A 21602-nucleotide genomic window follows, 5' to 3' on the forward strand; every position below is an offset into this window, starting at 1 on the left:
ACTTTTAAAACAAAATTTTGACAGCGGTTATATACAAGAATGATTTTATTTTTACTTGATTCATCGCTTTAACAAGGGAAATATATGATAAAAAGAATGGTGTATTAAAATATAATTGAAGAGTGATTTATATACTGGATTCAGGTATCATATTAATTTTATAGTGGTAATGTATGATAATCAACTTATATACAGGATTTTTTGCTTAGTGCAATAACTGGTTAACTCCTATTAAATTTAGAAAGACTTAACTCATTACTGCACTAAGAGGATAAGTATTACTATGTAAAAGAATGATTTATTTACCTGATTCTAACACCAGACGATGACATATCTTCACCTAAAGCCTTCTGTATGGCACTATACTTGGCCTGTAACCTGGCTATACGATTGTTACTCAATGTATATGACCTAAATTTCTGTAAAACAAGAAAAGAATACTTTAGTATACACCAGTATTGTTAATTTGAAAGCCTAATTACATGTATTCATTTCTTCAATTTGATTTTTAATTTAAGCCAAGATAAGTACACAATATTTTGTTGATAATTATGTCTCCTCTATAGGTCTCTCAATCTACCGTAAAAGATTTAGGGGGTACAAAAAATCTTTTTAGTTGTATAGCTTTCTCATATGAAAGCACCAGCTGTGAAGACAGGCATAAAATTTTATGCAACTTTTTTTTTAGAACATAAACCCACATAGTAAAAGTCTGGTCAAATTGTGACTTCTGTTTAAGATATACCGGTAGTCAAAGCTGTGCTAGGATCCTAGACTTTAACAAGAAATGTGTCCAAATGACCCTGTTTTGTTAGTCTATGTACAGACAGCTGGACAGATGGAAAAGGGCTAATCTATATCCCCTTCCTCCCCCTCAAATGGGAGCTTAAAATGTTGCAGCCTACACAGATTACCCACACATTATTGTTAAGAAAATACGTCAAAGAATCCATTCACTAGTCATATAAATCTCATGACAGAAATTTAAGAAAATTTTATCATGACAATGATTATAATGGAACTTTATGGAAAATTTATATCATAATCATAATCTTACATGTAGATAATATCCTTCTGTCTCGAGCCTCTGTGCTCGTTTCTTGTCGCTCTCATGCGGAGACCTAGGTGGCGTGTTTTCGTCTGTAAACAAACTGGTTACATCTATATCTTTCCTATTAATCAATTCTGTAAGGGACTTCTCTGTAGCCTCAAGGGATTTCCATGTCTGAATAAAAACAAAATACAAATGAAGCTCAGATCATTAAGCTGTACCTACATGACCTTACTGGTAATAAAGTTACATTGTTATATAAAGATGAAAGTCAGTTTACTGGAAAAATCATACAGTCATGAATAAAACCAGTATTATTAAATAAATATAAAGTTATTCTTCAAAAGTGTTACACAACTTTATCTCAGAATAATTAATAGAAATAATAGAATCGTTTTGAGCATGAACAAACTCGGGTGCTGTGCCCCTCAGGTGTGGCCTTAACCTTGGTAACCTTGACCTTGACCCTGCGACTTCTAAATGAGTCTGCTGACAGTAACGAGCCAAGCCAACCTGCACATTCTGTGAAGTCTGTTAAGGCTACCGATATATACTGTTTGTAGCTTATTTTGTAAAAATCTTAACTTAAAATTTTTAACAATATCCAAAGCAGGGCAAACCCATTTTCAGGACACATGTTATTATGTTACCTCATCATTATCCAGTTTGAGCTGTTCTAGAACTTTCTGTGAGGATTTATAACTCTGTAATAACTGATCCTGTACGGGTTTCTGAGCACTGATTTGTCGGACCTGTAAAACAGTAACATTACATTTATCAACCTTTTTTAAAAATGAACTACATGTTTACATGCTTTAATGGTGGATGTGAAAACTGATTTCCTCTGAGCATTTTTTCAGGTTCAGGCTTGCACTTGATAAGAGTTATCCACCTTTAACAAGCTTGCTCGATAGCTTACTGGTGCCTACAGTATTGTTTGTAGGAAAATAATAAAAACAGCCCATTGCAAAATCAATTTACTCTTAGGTGAAAAGTAAAAAGCTATGTAAGTTTTTTTTTAAATAGAGTTCAAATGTTCAACACTGTCTAACATAAACTGCTGATTTTTCAAAAACGAACAACTGCTAGATTATAATAGTTTGCATACCTTTAAGCCTATAAAAGGCTCTAATTTTACACAATGTACTGCTAAAACTCGATTTTTATATGTTTGTTTTTGTTTCATTTCAAGTCACACCTACACTACAGAGGTCATATAGAAACTTTCCAGCTTCTCTGGTGGAGGAAGACATCAAATGCCCTTTCAAAAATTATTTCTGGCACAAACATGCGCCCGAGTAACCACAAACCTTTAATGACCTACTTGATAACTTCTTCACATGAAAGAATCTAAAGTCCGTGACAGGATTCAATAAATATATTATGTATATTTTTTGTTGAGTTATGACCTAGAGGTCATATGCTGACTTTTCAGCTTTACTGGTGGAATAAGACCTCAATTGCCCTTCTGTGCATTACTTCAGGTACAAATGGGCACCTGAGTAGAACCACCAACATTCCATAAGCTAGTTGGAAGAATTCAAAGTCCCTATTGGGATTTGAAACCACAGTGGTGAGGGACAAGTTGTTTGAAGTCAAAGTCTATAACCACTAGGCCACAGACGCCCCTATAAATATTACATTATCTGTTAATATGATTATCATAGAAGAACGTACCTCGTCACCCCGACACGACTGGAATTCAAATTTTTTCGGCAACATGAATGCTTGGTTATTGAGCTCAAGGAATCTTTGTTTGTCTGTTAACGGGTCCATTTGAGATATGACATCATTTAATGAATCTATAGCTGCCGTGTGCGAGTTACGCATGTTACAGTGAGCAGTCTGATATATCATCACCGTTCCACGTATAGAATTATGATAACCAAAATCCATACACTGAAAATATATACGTAAATATATTTATAAATCATATTAGAATTGTCTTCATCAAAAGTAAATTTATCAGACTTATTAAAACATACTAATAAGCATTTCATATTTCATCATGAAATTCTTTGGTAATTTGGCTTCTGCTGACACTCAATTTTCTCCTAATTTACCTAAAAACATAAGTCAATAGTTCCTAAATTGGGCAGACCAATACTTGTTGTAAAAGTATGGATAAAAGCCCTTGTTGATTTAATGACTGCTTTGTATCTGGGGCCCCGTAGCTTATTCTAAATACATTGTACATTTGTATCTACTCCCAGAACCATATGGTTGAATTTTCAAATATCATTTGTTTTTGTTTTCTATGAGCTGGTCTCTATAATGTAGGCTGTTAATTGTTACAAATGTAAACAGTAGACGAAAAATACTTCTCCAATCATTTAACACATGCTATTCTCCTTCAAATCCTGAAAACACTTCAGTCATTGAGTCGAAAGATTTACAGGCAGTCAGACTGAGGCATATTGAATGTTCATGATAATTTTTATAATAAACAGCCGGAAAGAAATTTTTCACCAACCCTCTTCTAAACCATCCCTCTTTTGTAAAAAAATACACATATTTACATAAAGTATGTTAACAATCACACCTGCTGCAGAGGAACATTCACACAATACAGTTATGCATATGACAGGTGTTAATAAGTAATTAAAAGATTCCCCTGCATCAATATACCTCTCTTGTAAAGGCAAACTGGTTTATTCTAAATACAGTGAAACCTCCACACAGTGGCCCTCTGTAGAACAACTAACTCTGTACAACAAAAGTTCATTTTTTTCCAACAGTACAAGTTCACAAATAAATCTAACCTCTCTAGAGCAAACACAACTCAGCAACAACCAAGATCTTGGCCTCTCAAAGGGTGTTGCTTTACAGGGGTTTTACTATATTACTGTATCTCCAAGTAAGAAACATGTTGAATAAATTCATGCTCAAGAAAATCACAAGTTCACAAAACAGCAATATGTTCAGCATCAACTTATATCTGCAGATAATCTTTTCTTATTTTAGTTTTTTGATAAAAACGAAAATAAAACAAGGAGTAAAACTGCAAACTTTCCTTGAAATGCCTAACAATTTTCGAGATAAAATAAACAATTTTCAAATTCCTGCAAATATTTTCTAGAGATTTTATATTTTGGCATTGCTGATATTTTGTATTTTGTAACATAAGTTCAACATTTTATTAAACAGTCTAATTTTGACATCTGGAACAGCTGATTATTCATTAAGGGGATACTGACTATGAGAAGACTGATCTTAATCAGCAAAATATTCAAATGTCTGCTGCAGAGTGACCAAACCAATGAGTCAATGAGGTGATTTTGTTAATGCACTAAAACTATTGGGAAATATTCCAACTCTGTGAGTGCACAAAGTGCAGTTAACTAATTAACAGTCCACACAGGGAAGGGCTTTACAAATAGTTGAAAATCTAAGTCAAATGTCCCCCCCCCCCTTCCAGTATTCCCTGGGGCGGGTTTACAATTAGCGGGTACTTTAAACTGTACTGTTGTTATTCAAATTGGAAATTAAAATGATAATCATCAGAATCAAGTTCTTTTAATTACATGACCATCATTTTGGAGGTGTAGTCTTTGTTTCAGGACAGGTTTGACTATAACACAACTAATACATAAAGTCTATGTTAAACACATTAAAATACTTACATCCATTAAATCAGAGACATCGTCTGAGAAGTATTTATTTATAGCTGCATTGGCGACCTCTATATTCAACAAATATTCATTCCTAGCATGTAATGCTTTTAATTTGTTCACGGAGTATTTATCTTGTTTCTGTAAAAAATAAAAATAGACAAGTACAGAAAACATGTTAAAGAATGAACTGTAAGAATTTTTCTATAAATACATGTACATGTACAATACAGGTATTGCATAAATGAAACTACCCAAGACTAGAACAAAAGGATATAGCCTTCAAACATGTACATTTTCTTGAATTGCAATATTATATTCCTGACATTATTAAGAACCCCTTCTGGCCTTCCCCACTACCCCCTGCTTACCCCGCCTACCCCTCTCGGTTTAAGAGTAGTATCTTCAATTATCAAACATCTCGGAGCAAGTTCCAGTATAATTTAGTACTTAGTTCCCAGTTTTTGCAGACATACAGGGCTGTATACAGTGTCTATTCTAGGATTTCAAAATTAGGGGTGATTTTCCCCCCTCTATTTCAAAAAAGGGGGCGATTTTCAAAATCAAGGGGTGCCCATGTAAACTGCCAATGTTAAATCGTCTGCATTAAGTTTAAACTGAGGTGTTCAATCGATAAAATAATTAAAACTAAGGCAGCAGAAAATAGATAAATAAAGAATCCCTAAAGAAAGCCCAACACGGCAAAATTGAAAATGTTGCAGGCTCGGTTTGATTGAGCCTGTTCATGGACGGTATTGGAAAATGCAAATTACCGTCCACGCCCCATAGCACCGGCTTAAGCAGAATTCAACATTTAAACATGAAATGGTAGAATTTTGAATCTAGAAACATCCGCAGATGTGTTCATACGGCGGTTATCATGGAACCTTTAATGTGACACTTCCCTGCCATTCCATGAAAAGCGGCGTATGGTCCCCAAGTAATAAAAAGCGTGTGCCCTAAACGAGAAAACAATGGGCGGAACTAAATAAAATAGAATTTTGAAAGGGGATCAGAGGTTATGAAGCCTGCGTATCACAGATAAGAAGTCAAAAGACAAATTTAAAAAGCAGGCAACATATCCTAAAGGTGATTCAACATTATTCAAGTAGGAATATTGGAACCACCCAACTAGAAAATGCCGAAAAGTTGAAACTAAAAGTACCACAAGCACAACAATAATGTCGTGCTGAACGATCTTCAAGGATCGAAAATATAACATCATTGATTAAAAGTACGGGGAGACTTTTTACAGCCGCCACACGGCACAAATAACACGGATGTGATCATAAAATAGATAAATAAAGAATCCCTAAAGAAAGCCCAACACGGCAAAATTGAAAATGTTGCAGGCTCGGTTTGATTGAGCCTATTCATGGACGGTATTGGAAAATGCAAATTACCGTCCACGCCCCCTAGCACCGGCTTAAGCAGAATTCAACATTTAAACATGAAATGGTAGAATTTTGAATCTAGAAACATCCGCAGATGTGTTCATACGGCGGTTATCATGGAACATTCAATGTGACACTTCCGTGCCATTCCATGAAAAGCGGCGTATGGTCCCCAAGTAATAAAAAGCGTGTGCCCTAAACGAGAAAACAATGGGCGGAACTAAATAAAATAGAATTTTGAAAGGGGTTCAGAGGTTATGAAGCCTGCGTATCACAGATAAGAAGTCAAAAGACAAATTTAAAAAGCAGGCAACATATCCTAAGGGTGATTCAACATTATTCAAGTAGGAATATTGGAACCACCCAACTAGAAAATGCCGAAAAGTTGAAACTAAAAGTACCACAAGCACAACAATAATGTCGTGCTGAACGATCTTCAAGGATCGAAAATATAACATCATTGATTAAATGTACGGGGAGACTTTTTACAGCCGCCACACGGCACAAATAACAGAAGTTGTGCCCCCTTAATTTTTTTACGAAAACAAATCATTATAGAACTGTCGCGATTGAGGGATTGACAATACAAAAAAAAGACCTATCTTTCACGTTTAGAGCGTAGCCAAGCTAGGAATTGTCTCATTTTTATGCCCCCACAATGTGGGAGCATATAGCGTTGCACTTGTCCGTCAGTCCATCTGTCAATCAGTCCATCCGCACTCACAGGAGAGTAATCATGTGGCTAGAGGGACAATAGGTAACTGTTCTTTCTCTTTGATGTCATTTATTCCGTAATGCTTTTATGTGGCTATTTTCTTTTGCGTGGCTAAAAAGAACAATAGAGAGAACAATAGAGTAGCCACATAATTACTCTCCTGTTAGAACGTCCGTCCGTCCGTCCGTCCCGAAATCTTGTGAACGCAACTCCTCTTAAACCGGTTGGCAGATTTTGCTTAAACTTACAGGGATGAACAACCTTAATGTGTAAATGGTAGTAAAGGAAGGAATTTTCGCTGCGACCAAATTTAACAGAATTATGGCCCTTTGTTGATTTTTTCACTAGATACTATGTAGAAATTTTGTGAACGCAACTCCTCTTTAACTGGATGGCAGATTTTGCTTAAACTTACAGGGATGAACAACTTTCAGGTGTAGATGATAGTAAAGGAAGGAATTTTTGCTGCGACCAAATTTTACAGAATTATGGCCCTTTGTTGATTTTTTCACTATATACTATGTAGAAATTTTGTGAATGCAACTCCTCTTAAACCGGATGGCAGATTTTGCTTAAACTTCCAGGGATGAACAACCTTAATGTGTAGATGGCAGTAAAGAAAGGAATTTTTGCTGCAACCAAATTTAACAGAATTATGGCCCTTTTTTTATTTTTTCATTATATACTATGTAGAAATTTTGTGAACGCAACTCCTCTTAAACCGGATGGCAGATTTTGCTTAAACTTCCAGGGATTAACAACCTTAATGTGTAGATGGTAGTAAAGGAAGGAATTTTTGCTGCGACCAAATTTAACAGAATTATGGCCCTTTGTTGATTTTTAGTTTTCAACTTGTGTCACATGTAGTCCAAAAAATATTTGACCTAGAGTCATAAGATTGACAGAACAGTGGCGTGTGGGGGCATCCGTGTCCTATGGACACATTTCTAGTTCTTGATTATTTTCTACACTAAAATGGCGCCCAACTGTCAGACCAGTAGCAAACTAGTTCCGGCCAGTAAGGAACATTCTGTTAATTTCCGTCAACTCAAGTAACCCGTACAATACGGTACTAAATTATTATAATTAGCTTACAATTACTTCCCTTCAGTTTCCGGTGTAAATGTAAACAAAGCAACCAAATATAATGCAGAATGGAAGTTTAACGATTTTATAAACATTTTTTATAGATGCGCGATTTTCACGCACATGATTTTGAATTGTGCGCAATCTGTGAAATACTAGCGTGAATCGCGTAATCGCGCGTCCTAGAATAGACACTGGTATAGCCTAGCCACGTCCCTGTTGATCCCCTGGAATAGCAGGCATAGATCAGGTCATCACCAGTGGTGATCCAGCCAATACCAGTATCATTTAGTTATATCCTAAAGTTACAGAGTACTGCACCAGCTTCAGTTTGCTGTTTCTGAATATTATTTCTGATCACCCTCACTTGAACATGTATTTAGCATTTTCAAATAACAATGGCTGTTCCATGAATTGAGCTAGATCTAAAAGATCCTCGTCTAGAATTGTCCTGGATGTTTAAAGTAATTTTTATGATACTGTAAGAAAGACAAACAGCAGACAACAGTCTCGACTCTTCAAAAATAAAAACATAAACAAACAAGCAATTATCATAGTATTGCAAGCAATCCATAAGTCCCCTACCGGTAAGAGCCCAAGCAACATTCTGAAGGGCCATTGGCCATTCACTTATGTTCCTATTTTAAGTAAATTTGTTAAAAAAGTTATTTAAAAGTAATCACAGGAAACAGTTTTTATGTACAGACAGACAGACTGAAGGACACTCTAAAGTTATTTTTTAAACATCCCTATTATCAAAATATAACATTTTTAAAATCCTATCATGATTGAAGAAGTTGGAGTAAAAATTACCAATTTCTCAAAAAAAAGTCTAAGTTCAAAAGGGGCATAATTCTGGAAATAGTCTTGCTAGAGTATTGAACACACACAAATGTTGAGTGATAATAAGAAACATTTATATGAAGTTTGAAGTAGATACATTCAAAAAAAGAAGTTATTAAAAAAAAACAAGGTTTTTTTTCCTGAAAATTTTAAGTTCAAGGGAGATAATTCTGATAAATTTTGTGCTAGAGTTGTAAACCTTGTCACATATGATGTGGTTGATGACAAGCAACTTATATTTAAAGTTTGAAGAAAATACCTTTAGAAATAAAGAACTTATAGTGAAAAAACTTAAAAACTAGAATAAGAAATCTTGAAATTCAGTCTATTTGTTACCATAGCAACCAGAATTTTCAACATAGGAAGATAAGAAAAGGATGTGCATAATTTCCATACTGCCATCTACCCATATGTCAAGTTTCATAAAAATATTTTCAGTACTTTTTGTGTTATCACTGGATCCAGGTTATGTGTAAAATTTGCCATATTTTCAGTCTATTTGTTGCCATAGCAACCAGAATTTTCAACATAGGAAGAAAAGAAAAAAATGTGCATAATCTCCATACTGCCATCTATCCATATATCAAGTTTCATTAAAATATTTTCAGTACTTTTTGCGTTATCGCGGGATCCAGTTTTGTGGACGGACGGACTGACGGACGGACAGACGGACGGACGGACGGACAGACAGACAGACGGACAGACGGACGGAGGGTAAACCTAAAGTCCCCTCCGGTAAACCGCTTAATTAATTTTGTTTTCCACTCCATAAAATCTCTTGGTTTAAACATATAAACAGAGTTACCTAGAATAAACCTCTTAGCTTTAACAGAGTTCATTCTCGGTACACATTATCCTGTTACAGACAAACAAAAATATACAAGTGCAGAAAAACATTCTTAAAATCAATTTTTACTTTAGATGCTATATGAAAACACAGAGAAAAGAACCAGCTGTGAAGATGAACTTCTGCTTCCCTTCATCTTCTTTTTGTTAACCTTTATGTATTGGACATGCAATGTTTTGAAACTGAATCTGTCTATTGCTTATTAAAACTATGGTCTTATGCAGCAAGCAATACAGTTTAAAGGAGGTTGGCTGTGGCCTCTATATGGATGACATTAGTCAAAAACAGATGACATTAATCATGTCAATATGATCACTTGTAGATGACATTAATCATGTCAATAAGATTGCTTGTAGATGACATTAATCATGTCAATATGATTGCTTGTAGATGACATTAATCATGTCAATATGATTGCTTGTAGACGACATTAATCATGTCAATATGATTGCTTGTAGATGACATTAATCATGTCAATATGATTGCTTGTAGACGACATTAATCATGTCAATATGATTGCTTGTAGATGACATTAATCATGTCAATATGATTGCTTGTAGATGGCATTAATCATGTCAATATGATTGCTTGTAGATGACATTTAGGACACCAATATAGTTTTCAGTGGATGTTATAAGATATGCCTATACAGACTTTAGTAGACATTAGGGAGTAATATTATGCTGAGTCATTGCTCTGACATTTCATGCAGCATCATAAAATCACATGAGAACTCATTTATTTTCTAAGGAATAACAAATGGTCAATTATATCACAATTCAAATGCACACAAATAGACATCTATAAAGATCAAAATATATTCTGTATCAAATAAAATACTAATATAGTATAGCTGCTATTTATCTTGACAAAATAAATTACTTTTTAAGGAAGTAGCATTAGGTAATTGTGAGTAAATATTTCTATTACTAATATTATTCTAGGGAATCAGTTATATAGGTTGATAACCGTATTTCTTAAACTGGAACATCATCTATTTATACACTGGACAGAGTTCATACAATCTACAAATGCCAAAATACATGTACCCCTCATATGGAAAATTTATACTGTTGCCCGAACTAACTTTAAATTTTCATCTTGATATTCCTAAAATTGATAACGGACAGCTCCAAAACTGGAATCACCGCAAGTCGGCAGGTACTAGATTAACTATTCTAACATTTGATGTAAATTGACATTTACCTCATCTTCTAATTTTTCAATCTTCTTGAACTTTCGGCTTCCCGACAAGGATTTTCCCGAGAGCTGTTGTTCCACCTTCGCCTTTTGTGACTGGACCTTCTTCAGAGCCTCTTCGGCTTGCTTACTCTCCATCTGATATTGATGATATGTCTTCATCGCCTGAAATATACATGTAGAAATGTCAGACAAATATTTTGCTTATAAAACCTGAGTTTGGATGAAGGTTCCATAATCAACACGGTTATGAACACATCTGCAGATTTTTCAAATTCTAAAATTCACCATGATAGTGTGTTAATGTTGAATAAGCCATTGTTGGGGAGGGTGGGGGAGGGAGTAGCTTACATTATGCAATAAGGCTTACATTAAATAATAATGTTGATGAACAGGTTCAATCAAACCGATCCTGCAATATTTTCAAGTTTTCGGGCGTTCCTTAGTGACTTTGTTTTTTTCTTTTTATTTTAATATGGAACAATTCTTTTGTTTTTATTATCTTTTGTTGCAGTAGATGACCACAACACCTTATTCTTTATCAAATAAATAAAGTCCAATATTCACTCAGCAGCAAGTACATGTACATGCATTTTGTTGTATATCCTACTTTTAAATAATCAAACCAAAATTATCATTATCAGAATAAACTTTGAAATAACTTTCATTTAGAAATACAGACTTAGGAATTTTCAAATTTAGATCAAGGACTAGGCTAAAATATTCTCAGAATTAACCTACAATAAATCATTGTGTGTGTTTTATATTGCAGCAACCTGATAAGAAAGGAACAAAAATCAAACAAAAATTGTTGCAATGCACTTTTTTGCTTTCTTCGCATACACAACTGGCATGAAAATTCTTAAAATCTTTCCAGAACATCTTTTTTCAATACTTGATGAATAAACATGACAAGATTTTTTTGTCACTCACAGATCCTTTTAGAATATTTCAAGAGAAGGTTGCTTATTTCCCAGAGAACATAAATATGATCATCAATAATTTGTTTCTCTATTAAAAAACACAAAAATCTTAGCATAAAATGAAAGTAACCAAAATTTTACTAAGAACATTTGTTTTCAATTTGATTTCACTATATTAAGGACCTCATACAATTTTTTGAATTTTGGAAAACTTTTGAATTGTACTTATTACTTTTTTTTTTTGTGGGGCTAACTTTTGGAAAAAGCCGCTTTTAAAAAGGGGACATTTAAAATTCAGGGCAAAAAAAATAATGGTGAACCCCAAAAAATATAAAAATTTTGATCTTATGTACTCAAAAATTCACGCTAAAAATGAACTTTCTTTGATGTTTCAGCATGATTTTCTGTTTAAATTTATATGTATTTTGGGTTTTAAAGTAAATAATCTACAGATGTAACAAAATTTTTTACAAAGTTTAATACAAGTCAGGTGACATTGAACAAACCCTTGAAGTTACAATAACAATATTAGTGGTTTGAACATTTCAGTCATTCATGACATTTCTTTAAGGTTTCCAGAGTTCATTTCTGATTGTGAAAATGCTATGTCTACCTGATCAACGCGGGTCAAGTTAGGAAACTATCATTTTATTTCTTTATTTGGAGGAAGTTTTGTTTTTGGACTGTCTAATATATTCATTTTAGGCATTTACAGAATATTGCAAAAAAACATTTTAAAATTGAATGGTTTGGGGGGGAGGTCCAACTTAACCCAAAAGCCATGAAGGCTATGTGGAAGAAAAACTGGACTCAAATAACCAACCCGACATCGAAAAGCAAATTAGCAATCATTCAATTTTGTCTTTTAAAAAACTGTTTACAAGCTGACTTCATAAGGAAATGATTTTGAACAAGACATTATTATATACACATAAACAACAAAACATTAGAATTACATAACAACACAAGAAATATGAAAGTTTTGCTGACAAAACCACATCATAAAAGGGACTTAATAATTTGATGTTTATTACAGCAGCAAATCATACAGGGGTGGATATAATCTACTGTTTGATCTTACATTTTAAAAAAACAAGGTTCCCCACAAAGCCTTCCCAGTTTCTATTGATGATATAACACGAGGACTTGAACACTGTATTACAAAGTTCTATAAGAAATCAAAATACTTTTTCAAGATTTTTTTTTCTTGCCATTCAACATTTACATTCACCATCTGTAGTTTATAAACTAAATGAAACATTTTTTCTTTCATTAAGAACATTCGGCATGTGAAACTTAGGTTTGCAGTATACTGAAGTATATTTTCTTTTGTATTTATTGATCATTTTGCATTTCATTAAAAATTTAGGGTGTACCTACATTTGATACATACAAAATTTAAAAATAATGTTGGACACATTTTTAACATTTAGGAGTTTAATTAGGAGATTTGGACAGATTTAACCTTCTGTAGTTCATAAATAAATTTTTGGACACAATCATTTACCTTTGGAGTTCATATGGAGATTTTGGGAACATTTACCTTTTAAGTATAGTTAATTAGGAGATTTTGAACACATTTACCTTTTGTAGTTCATAAGGAGATTTTGGACCACATTTCTTTTGTAGTTATAAAGGAGATTTGGACACATTTACCTTTTGTAGTTCATAAGGAGTTTTGGACCACATTTACCTTTTGTAGTTCATAAGGAATTTTGACACATTTACCTTTTGTAGTTCATAAGGAAAATTTTTGAACACATTTAAAACCTTTTGTAGTTCATAAGGAAAATTGACACATATTACCTTTTTGACTTCTAAAAGGGGATTTTTTACACTTTACCTTAATAGTAAAATTTGGAGATTTTTCAATTTACCTTTTGGAATTATTTTCAAATTTTGGCACATTTTTTCCTTTTTCTTTTAAATTTGGGAAATTTGCTTATATTAAACCTTTTGTGTTATATAGGTTTTTTTTAAACACCCTTTTTTTTTTGTAGTCATAAAAAAAACTTTTTGGATATATTTACCTTTTGTAGTTATACAGAAATTTTTAGCTATCTTTATGGGTTCTCCCCATTCTCTCAAAATGGAAAAAAAGAAAACAATCTTTAGACCAAAATGAGCCTTTTTCAGCCAAAAGAAGAAAATTTTTTTAAATAGAATATAATCATAACTGACTGGCCCCATATAATACCTTTTTTTTCCCCAAAATTGTTCTATTAAATTTTTCTTTCGCCTCCTAGCCCAGGCCTATTAAAATTTATCTGAAATCTAAAAATACCACATTGCATCATCTCATTTAATTGTATCATTATATTGTTTTACAATTTTTAATAGCAGAGTAATAAAATTCAGAAACATAAGGTAGTTATACAGATATTGACAAAAAAAGCCCTGTCTCTTGTGTAACCTAGATAAATATGTCATCATCAATATCCATATAAAACATACAGAAAAAAATATCCTACAAGGCACTGATCAATACCTGACAGACATTTCCAATGCGATTATATTCCCTGAAAGTCTGTCGAATTAATTTTGTTTTGGTTAACATTTTTATCTTGAAGGAAATTTTTTGCGGGAAAATTTATTGAGGAAAATATATTTATATATAATTCTCATTTTAATTATTTGTCAATTGGTTTCTATAATTTTTTGTGCAAAGTTGCTGAAAAAAGACAAAAAACCCGATTTTACCAAAAACTGAATTTTCCCTCTCCTCCAATATTTTTTTAAAAATTGTCACGCCCAGTGGTTAAGGTGTCTTTCCCTCTAACCCCGGGTATGGGTTAAAACCTACTCGGGTTTCCACCATGTTTTTCTATGACCCAGTACAGGTTGGGTTTTAGAAAGGATCAAGTGTTAAAATTTTTTTCGCCAGGGCTTGAATTTTTAAAAAGAGGGTAGATACCAAATGTAAGGTTAAAACTGATAAATTAAATTTTTAAATTCTTGAAATAAAATTTTACCAAAAAGGGCCATTGAGCTTAAATTTTTACCTTTTTAAATATTCGTTTAGATTTTCTTGTACTCTGATAAACGGGTTTTAAACATGGGGCCCAAAAATTTTTGCGAGTATTCCTGGTCTGACTCTGTTACGTGTTATTTCCAAAAATTGTACCAACAATTGAAAATGCTGAATTTGTCCAATGTTCTCGTCTGAAATAAACAAATTCCCGATTTATTGGTAAAGTTAACAACCCCCATAGCCCCAGATTTTCTTTTAAAAAGTTTGGTTAGAAAAGAGAAAAATTCTTTACCAAAAATTTAAAATTCTGCATTAAAAAATTAAAAGAATCAGCCTGTCCTCAAAACCCGATATGTGTTCCCAAATTTCCAAAGACAGGTATTGTTTTTTTTGTTGTTTTTTTCACAATGTTTATTTACCTAAAAAATGCTTTTTCTAGTCTCAAATATTTTGACGGCCCCTTGGACAGGATTTTACAAAACTGATATTAATTAGATGTTGGTCTTAATTAGGGCGATCATTGTCTATATAATAAAAAGCCCGGCGCACAATTTGTTGATGATAACTTTTTTGTCATTACAGCATTTAATAAGCGTCCTTTTTTACCCTAACATTTCTAAAATTGCGCTTATATAAAAATAGCATTAAAGCCGCTATTAAATGTTAGCGTTACACTATAGACGCGTCATTGAAAAATTACTCATTTAAACAAATTTACTGTTCTTATTTTGTATATGTGATAAAAAGAATATTATTATTCGTGTAGATTCAATACAAATTTAATTGAACTCCTTGAAAACAACAATATTATGTCGCCAGAGGCTCGCATAATGATGATTTTTTATTACAACTCCTTTCAATAAATTTATTTTAAAATCTACTCTCATTCAATATCCTCTATATATTTTTATTGAAACGGGTCGGGAAAATTTTGTTAATTAGGGGGATTTTTAGATTTGACCCTTATGGATCAATTTCAAAACCGTTAAAGATTTTCGATTTTTAAAAAAGAAATTTTTTTAAATTCTTTAAAATTTTGTCAGCCCAAATATATCTTTATTACAAAAATTTAACAATAAACAAAAATTTTTTTTAAAAACAAAACAATTGATTTGGAACCCCCCCATTCCAATTTTTCCCCCAAAAATTTTAAATTTTTTGAAACTGTTTCTCATTAACGTTTCCCGAATTTTTTTCCTATGTGATGTTTCTCCCCCCTAATTTTTTCCATCAAAATGTTTTGGTGTATTTCTTTATCCCTTGTGCGTTTATATTGTACAATAAACCAGCATTTGTATTTGGCTTAATTCTGTTACAAAATTGTATAAATTGAATAGATACAACATGATGTAATAACCCCTTAATCTCCAACAACTCTCTTTAATGGACTTCTGGGCTCACAGGGGCTAAATTACCCAGCACCAGTGCTGCCCAAAAAAACTGGACTCCAATTTCAAAATAAAAAGGAGTCTCTATGGCCCCCAAATGTTTTAATGAATTTTCCCAAAAAAGATTTATGGTTTTTTCCATTTAAGGTTTTACAAGATAAGGGGGTAATTTCTTAAATTTTAAAAAGTTCGTATCAAATTTTTGGGTATCTGAAAATTTTTTAGCCAACAGTAAGTCATGGTCAGATGCTTTAATGTATAGACCTCCATACAAAAGGTGGTACTGTTTTTTCAATTGGATCTTTTCAGTATCAAAAAGGATTTAAAGTGAATTTTTTTTTTTGAAATTTTCATGTTTTATATTATATTTTTCAAATTTGTTAAATCATCAGAAAAGAAAGGTAAAACGAAAAATTTAAAAGCATAAATTTTGTGATATCCTTATGCATTATAATTTTGTTCACTTCTAATTTAATAACCAAACCCCTAAATTTATGCACCTTTCCAATCACTTTTTCTACCACAGAGATTCCCCTTTTGAACAATATAATTCATCATTTTTAAAAGATCTATTTCAGTCAGATGTAATTCGGTTTTTCATCGCATCAACTGTTAACTCTTTACTGGCAGTTTTTTTTTAAAAATAAAAAAGACAAGTCTGGTGGCAGGTGACTGATTTAATTTGTTTGCCTAACGGGATTTTATGTTTTAAAGATAGAGCTTTAAAACCCAAATTTAAAAATTATAGCGAGGAAATAAAAAAATGCTTTTTTTGTCCTGTTTTTTCAATTAACCCCAACCGTCCAAAAATTTGATGGTTTTGGGTAATTTCATAATACGTAAATTTCTGGGTTTACAAGTAAATTTCGTATCAAACAAAATCTTTGTATAGACTGAAACAAAATGGATTTCCCCTGCAGCCCCATTGAATTTTAAGTAAATCAAAAATTGAGTTCAACAGTTACGACTGCACAGATTGAAGGCGGGGCCTGATCTTACGGGTGGCATATAGGTTTAAATCACTTTTTGGTTTACAGCAATTTTCCCCCTTAAAGTCAGAAAGGGGACATGCAAGCTGGATGGTTTAAAGACTGACTTCATTATTAATATTTAAGACCCAATTGTAAAAATTCAATTTGGGAAAATTTTTGAACATCATTTTTAAAAAAAAATTTACAGCTTTTTTTTACCCTAAATACTCTTTGGGGTTTAAATATTTAAAGGATTAAGCAAAGCCAAATGCTTTGGTATATACCACATGAACATTGAATAGAGTTGAAGCTGTTAATGTTGCTGAAGATTATTTTAAAAGGTTTAGAGATGTCAGCCCCGAAATTTTAACACAATGGCAGTGAAAAACAAAAATTAAAATTTTCTTTTTCAACAATTTTTAAACCCTCTTGTTTTATCAATTTTTCTTTTTCCAAAGGGGTCATTTTACATTTAATTTTTTTGCCAAAATAATGATTTTTTGTTTGGTGAGTAAATGCATTTTTAACTTCCTTTTGTTTTTCAAGAAATAAATAAAATTTGAATTGTTATTTTGCGGGGGGAAAAGGGGTGCTATTCATTAAATTTAAATGTTTTAGAGACTCCAAAAAATTATAGTGATTTTTTTTTTAAAATGGGTGTAAAACTAAAAGTTTAATGGCCCTTTTTTTAAAACTGCCCCCTTTTGTTTTTGATAAGAAAGGGTATAAAATTTAAAAGTGCTGATTTTTTTCCCATGAAAAACAACAACGAGGGGATCACAAAAAACTAAAGACTTTTCTTTAAAACAAACAGCAACCCTAAAAATAAAGCTTGGGGCAGGGGGTTGAACGTATAGGGGTCCCGGTTATTTCCTTTTAAAAGCGGGGTTTAAATTTTCACGCGTTTCGCCCTAATGGGGGACGGGGAGCAAAAACAAAAGTGGGTATGAGCATTTTTTTTTCCCAATATTTTTTGTCTTTTTGAAAATTTTTTGAAAAAATAGCATTGTGCTTTGCTAAATCAGAATTATAATTGTGATGATTGTCAAAAAAAAATAAAAAATTTTTTCAGAAGGGAGGAGTTATTGAAGTATTTTTTTCCTGAAAAATTAAACGTCAACCTGATACGCACTTTAAAAAGGGAAAATTTATCAGTCTTTTTTTAAACGAGTTTCGATTGTTTAAGTCCCCCAATTTTTGAAAAAAAAACGAATAAAAGGGAGTTTTTTCCCTTTATTTGTCCGAAATATATAAAATTTTTTCCCGGGTTTTTTTTGTCGCCTAATTTTTGGGGTCCGAAAAAACCAAACTGTACCCCACAAATGTTGGTTTTTGTTTTTTCTGTTAGTTTTTCCTCTTACAGTACATTCTTATTCAATTTTGTTTGAAATATAAAGTTTTGAGTTTTTGTTAACCCTATTTTAAATCCCCCGTGTAAATTTTAAAAAACAAGGGTCAATTAATGTTTTATACTTATATTAGTTAAATTTTAAAATATTCTTTTCTCCCCAAAGGGGTTTAATTTTAAAAATGAGATAAGTATTGCACAAAAATTTTTGAAAATTCTATCAAAAAAACCCAATAGTCACGATAATTTTCGTTTTGTTTCTTCCATTTATTCAGAAAAGGTTTTTCATTTAAAATACATGTATTTTTTTTCCCAAATTTTTTAAATTAAACTATTTATGTTGTCAGAAAAAAAAAATTTTAAATTTAAAAAGAAAAATTTGAAAAAGGGATCTATTATTGTATTACATGCACTGGTGAAAAACGCCCCCATCCTTTCTTATGTTCCCCAAATACCTTGGAAGAAATTTGAAATTAAATTGTATGTTTTTTGTTTTTTCTTTCAATGGAACTTGAAATTTTTTAAAAAAAAAACTGGTTTTATTTTCCTTTTTTGGGTTTTGGGTGTTATTTATTATATTACCCGAGCACATCATTTTTTTTCCCGTTTTCTGTGTTTTTCATTGCTTTGAATATTAACTATACTACCCATAACCAGTGTATACCAAACACTTTGTGTATTTGCTTATTTAACCCCTTCATACTTTTTGTGATTTAAAATATCTGGCCCCGTGTTTTTTCTTCAAAAACTAGGCTTTTTTTCCTTTCAACATTTAATTATAGCCCTTACCCCTCATTTTTTCTAAAAATTCATTTTCCCCGGGGTTACTCTTACTGTTAAAAAACAAGTGTACCCTGTGACTAAAGAGTTTACTGTTTTCAGGGGCCAAAAAATACTTTTTAAGTATAAAATTTTTGGGCAAATTTTTCCCTTTTTTTTGTAAATTAAAAAATTATAGATTACGTTCTTTCGGGAAAAAAAATTAAAAAATAAACAAACGTTTGTGGTAAAAGTAAATTCAACCCCTTTTAAAAAAACTGTTTTCCCCGGCTAACACCTTCCTAACGTATTTTCCTTGGGTTTATATTTTAATGTAACCCCCAAAAACCCTGTTTTTTTTTATATACTACCCATAAAAACCGTTTTGACTCATTTTAATATTATATTTCCCCAATAGCTTTTTTTTTTTTGCCCTGTGTCAGGGATTTTTTATTGGGACTTTACTTTTTCTGGCAGTTAAATTTTTTTTGTTAAACAAATTGTAATTTTTTTAATTGCTCTGCAAAATTACAACTGTTATTTGCACCAGCTGTTTTTAAAAAAGATATTGAAGGGTGTTTGGTGTCCCAAAGACTGCTGAAGTTTGAAATTTAAATTTTTGTTTTTTTTCCGACAAAAGGCCCCCAATTATTGCCTACAAAAATTTGCCTGTTTTTAAGCAACGTTTTAAAAAAAATTTTTCCACCCAAAGATTTTTTTCCCCCTTTGGGTTTTTCAGTCTCTAGCTCTAAACAGCAACGAAAAGTACTTTCACTGTATTTTATAGGGTTTTCTGAAATGTTCCCCAATTTTTTATTTTTGATAGAAAAAAATATCAGTTTTTACAGCCCGCTGTACAAAAAATCTTAGAAAACCCCATGAAGTAAAAAAGGGCCCTTTATTCACATATTAAATCTTTTTTTCTAAATTTTTTTGCTTTTTTAAAGTGGGGTTAATTTATACAAAATTTTTTAATTGGTTTCTTTAAATTTTTACTAATTTTTGGGCAAATTTCCCATTTTTAAACTTTAAAATTTAGAGTAAAGGTTACCTTTTTTCCCAATCCTAATTATTACAGGATAATTATTATTAATTATTTTAATTAAGTTTAAAAACTTATTTTAGAGGTTATACAAAACCTTTTTTTCAAGTAAATTTTATGGAAAGAAAGATTTCAGAATTTTAGGAAACGGGGGCCCTATATGGTAGAGGGGTTTTTGTTTTAATCATTGGAAAAAATGTACAACAATTTTGATTTAAAGAAAAATCGAACCCTTTTAAAAGCCCTACAGTCATTTTATCGCACCCAAAAACCCGTAACTTAAAAATTTTGCCAGTTAAAAGGGCTTTTGTATTTTCGGAGCACAAAAGTACTTGCTAAAGCAACTCAATTTTTTTGATTACTCTTTAGGAAAAAAGAAGAAAAAAAAATTAAAATATATTTTAAAATTAAATTGCATTAAACGATTTTTATTCACCCCACCCAAAATTAGTTTCCGTCAGTTTTTCCCTTTAATAACTTTTTTAAATTTTAAAATTTGGCCTTTTGTAATTTTTTAGAAAAGTGTTTCGGTCCATCTTTTACATCCTTTAATACAAAATATGCAAATTTTATCGAAGATTTAAAGAAAAACTTTATAAAAAGCACTCACTTTTGCGTTGTTTACCGGGGAAATCCGCCATTAGGCCCTATCGCATGAAAATCACCTTGTTTAAAAAGGGGTTTACCACCCCTTTTTACGTTCGACCCCTGTAATAGGGTTTTAAAAGTTTAGAGGTTAAATTGCTTTTTGGGAAATAATGTTTTTCAGGATTGGATTGTAATTATGGGTGCATTGGGGCAGGAATTTTTATATTCATATAATTTTACCCGTTTTTGTTGATTTTTTCCCCGGGGATACATCATAACCTGTTGTAGTTAAAATCGTTTAAAAATTTTAAAACTAAAAAATTCCATAACCCTTGATCAATACAGAGGGTACCACACTATTTAAATTTCTTTTATTTAAAAAAGGGATTTGGGTTTTTTTGAACAAAAAACCTAAATTTTGAAAAACTTATAAGGAGGAGCTGCCAAATGGGAAATTTAAAATTTGGTCAACTGTTTTTGGATTTTGGGAAAACAGGCCCAGAAGAATTTCTTTGGTCAATTGCCCCCCCCTCCCCCCCCCTTTTCCCGGGAAACCCTCTTCTCCCCCGGGGATATCAGGGTTAAAAACCCAAAGTTCCCCGCACTTTCAGCATCAATCATTTCAGGATGAAAAAAGTGGGGGATATTCATGCAGTCAGGGACTTAAGGGGGGGGGGGGGGGATTTTACCCCAAAAATTGCCCCAAAGGGTATGGGGGGGGCATTTTGGTTTTAATTGACCCTTTTGGGCTAAAATACTAAATGTATTTTTAAGCTATGTAAAAATGAACAGGAAAAAAGCAAAAAGGGAATTAAAAAATATACAAATCATAAAGGGAAAAGAAATTTTAAAAAATTTCAAGTCA

At 32.2% G+C, this 21602-nt stretch overlaps 1 protein-coding gene across 1 annotated transcript; it reads right to left on the reverse strand.

Annotated features, from left to right (window-relative positions):
* Window positions 1-129: 129 nt before the first annotated feature.
* LOC132751787 (SLIT-ROBO Rho GTPase-activating protein 1-like) lies at window positions 130-13263 on the reverse strand. The gene is made up of 7 exons (XM_060742025.1): window positions 13255-13263; window positions 10754-10912; window positions 4675-4803; window positions 2729-2950; window positions 1702-1803; window positions 1058-1225; window positions 130-419 (listed from the first exon to the last, which is right to left on the reverse strand). Exons 2-7 carry the CDS (start codon window positions 10907-10909, stop codon window positions 303-305), a joined length of 894 nt encoding a protein of 297 aa, XP_060598008.1. The 5' UTR covers window positions 10910-10912; window positions 13255-13263; the 3' UTR covers window positions 130-302.
* Between the last annotated feature and the right edge of the window lie 8339 nt (window positions 13264-21602).

The sequence above is a fragment of the Ruditapes philippinarum genome, unplaced genomic scaffold (genome assembly GCF_026571515.1).
Source record: "Ruditapes philippinarum isolate M1 unplaced genomic scaffold, ASM2657151v2 ctg8577_1_1_1_1, whole genome shotgun sequence".
Lineage (NCBI taxonomy): Eukaryota > Metazoa > Mollusca > Bivalvia > Venerida > Veneridae > Ruditapes > Ruditapes philippinarum.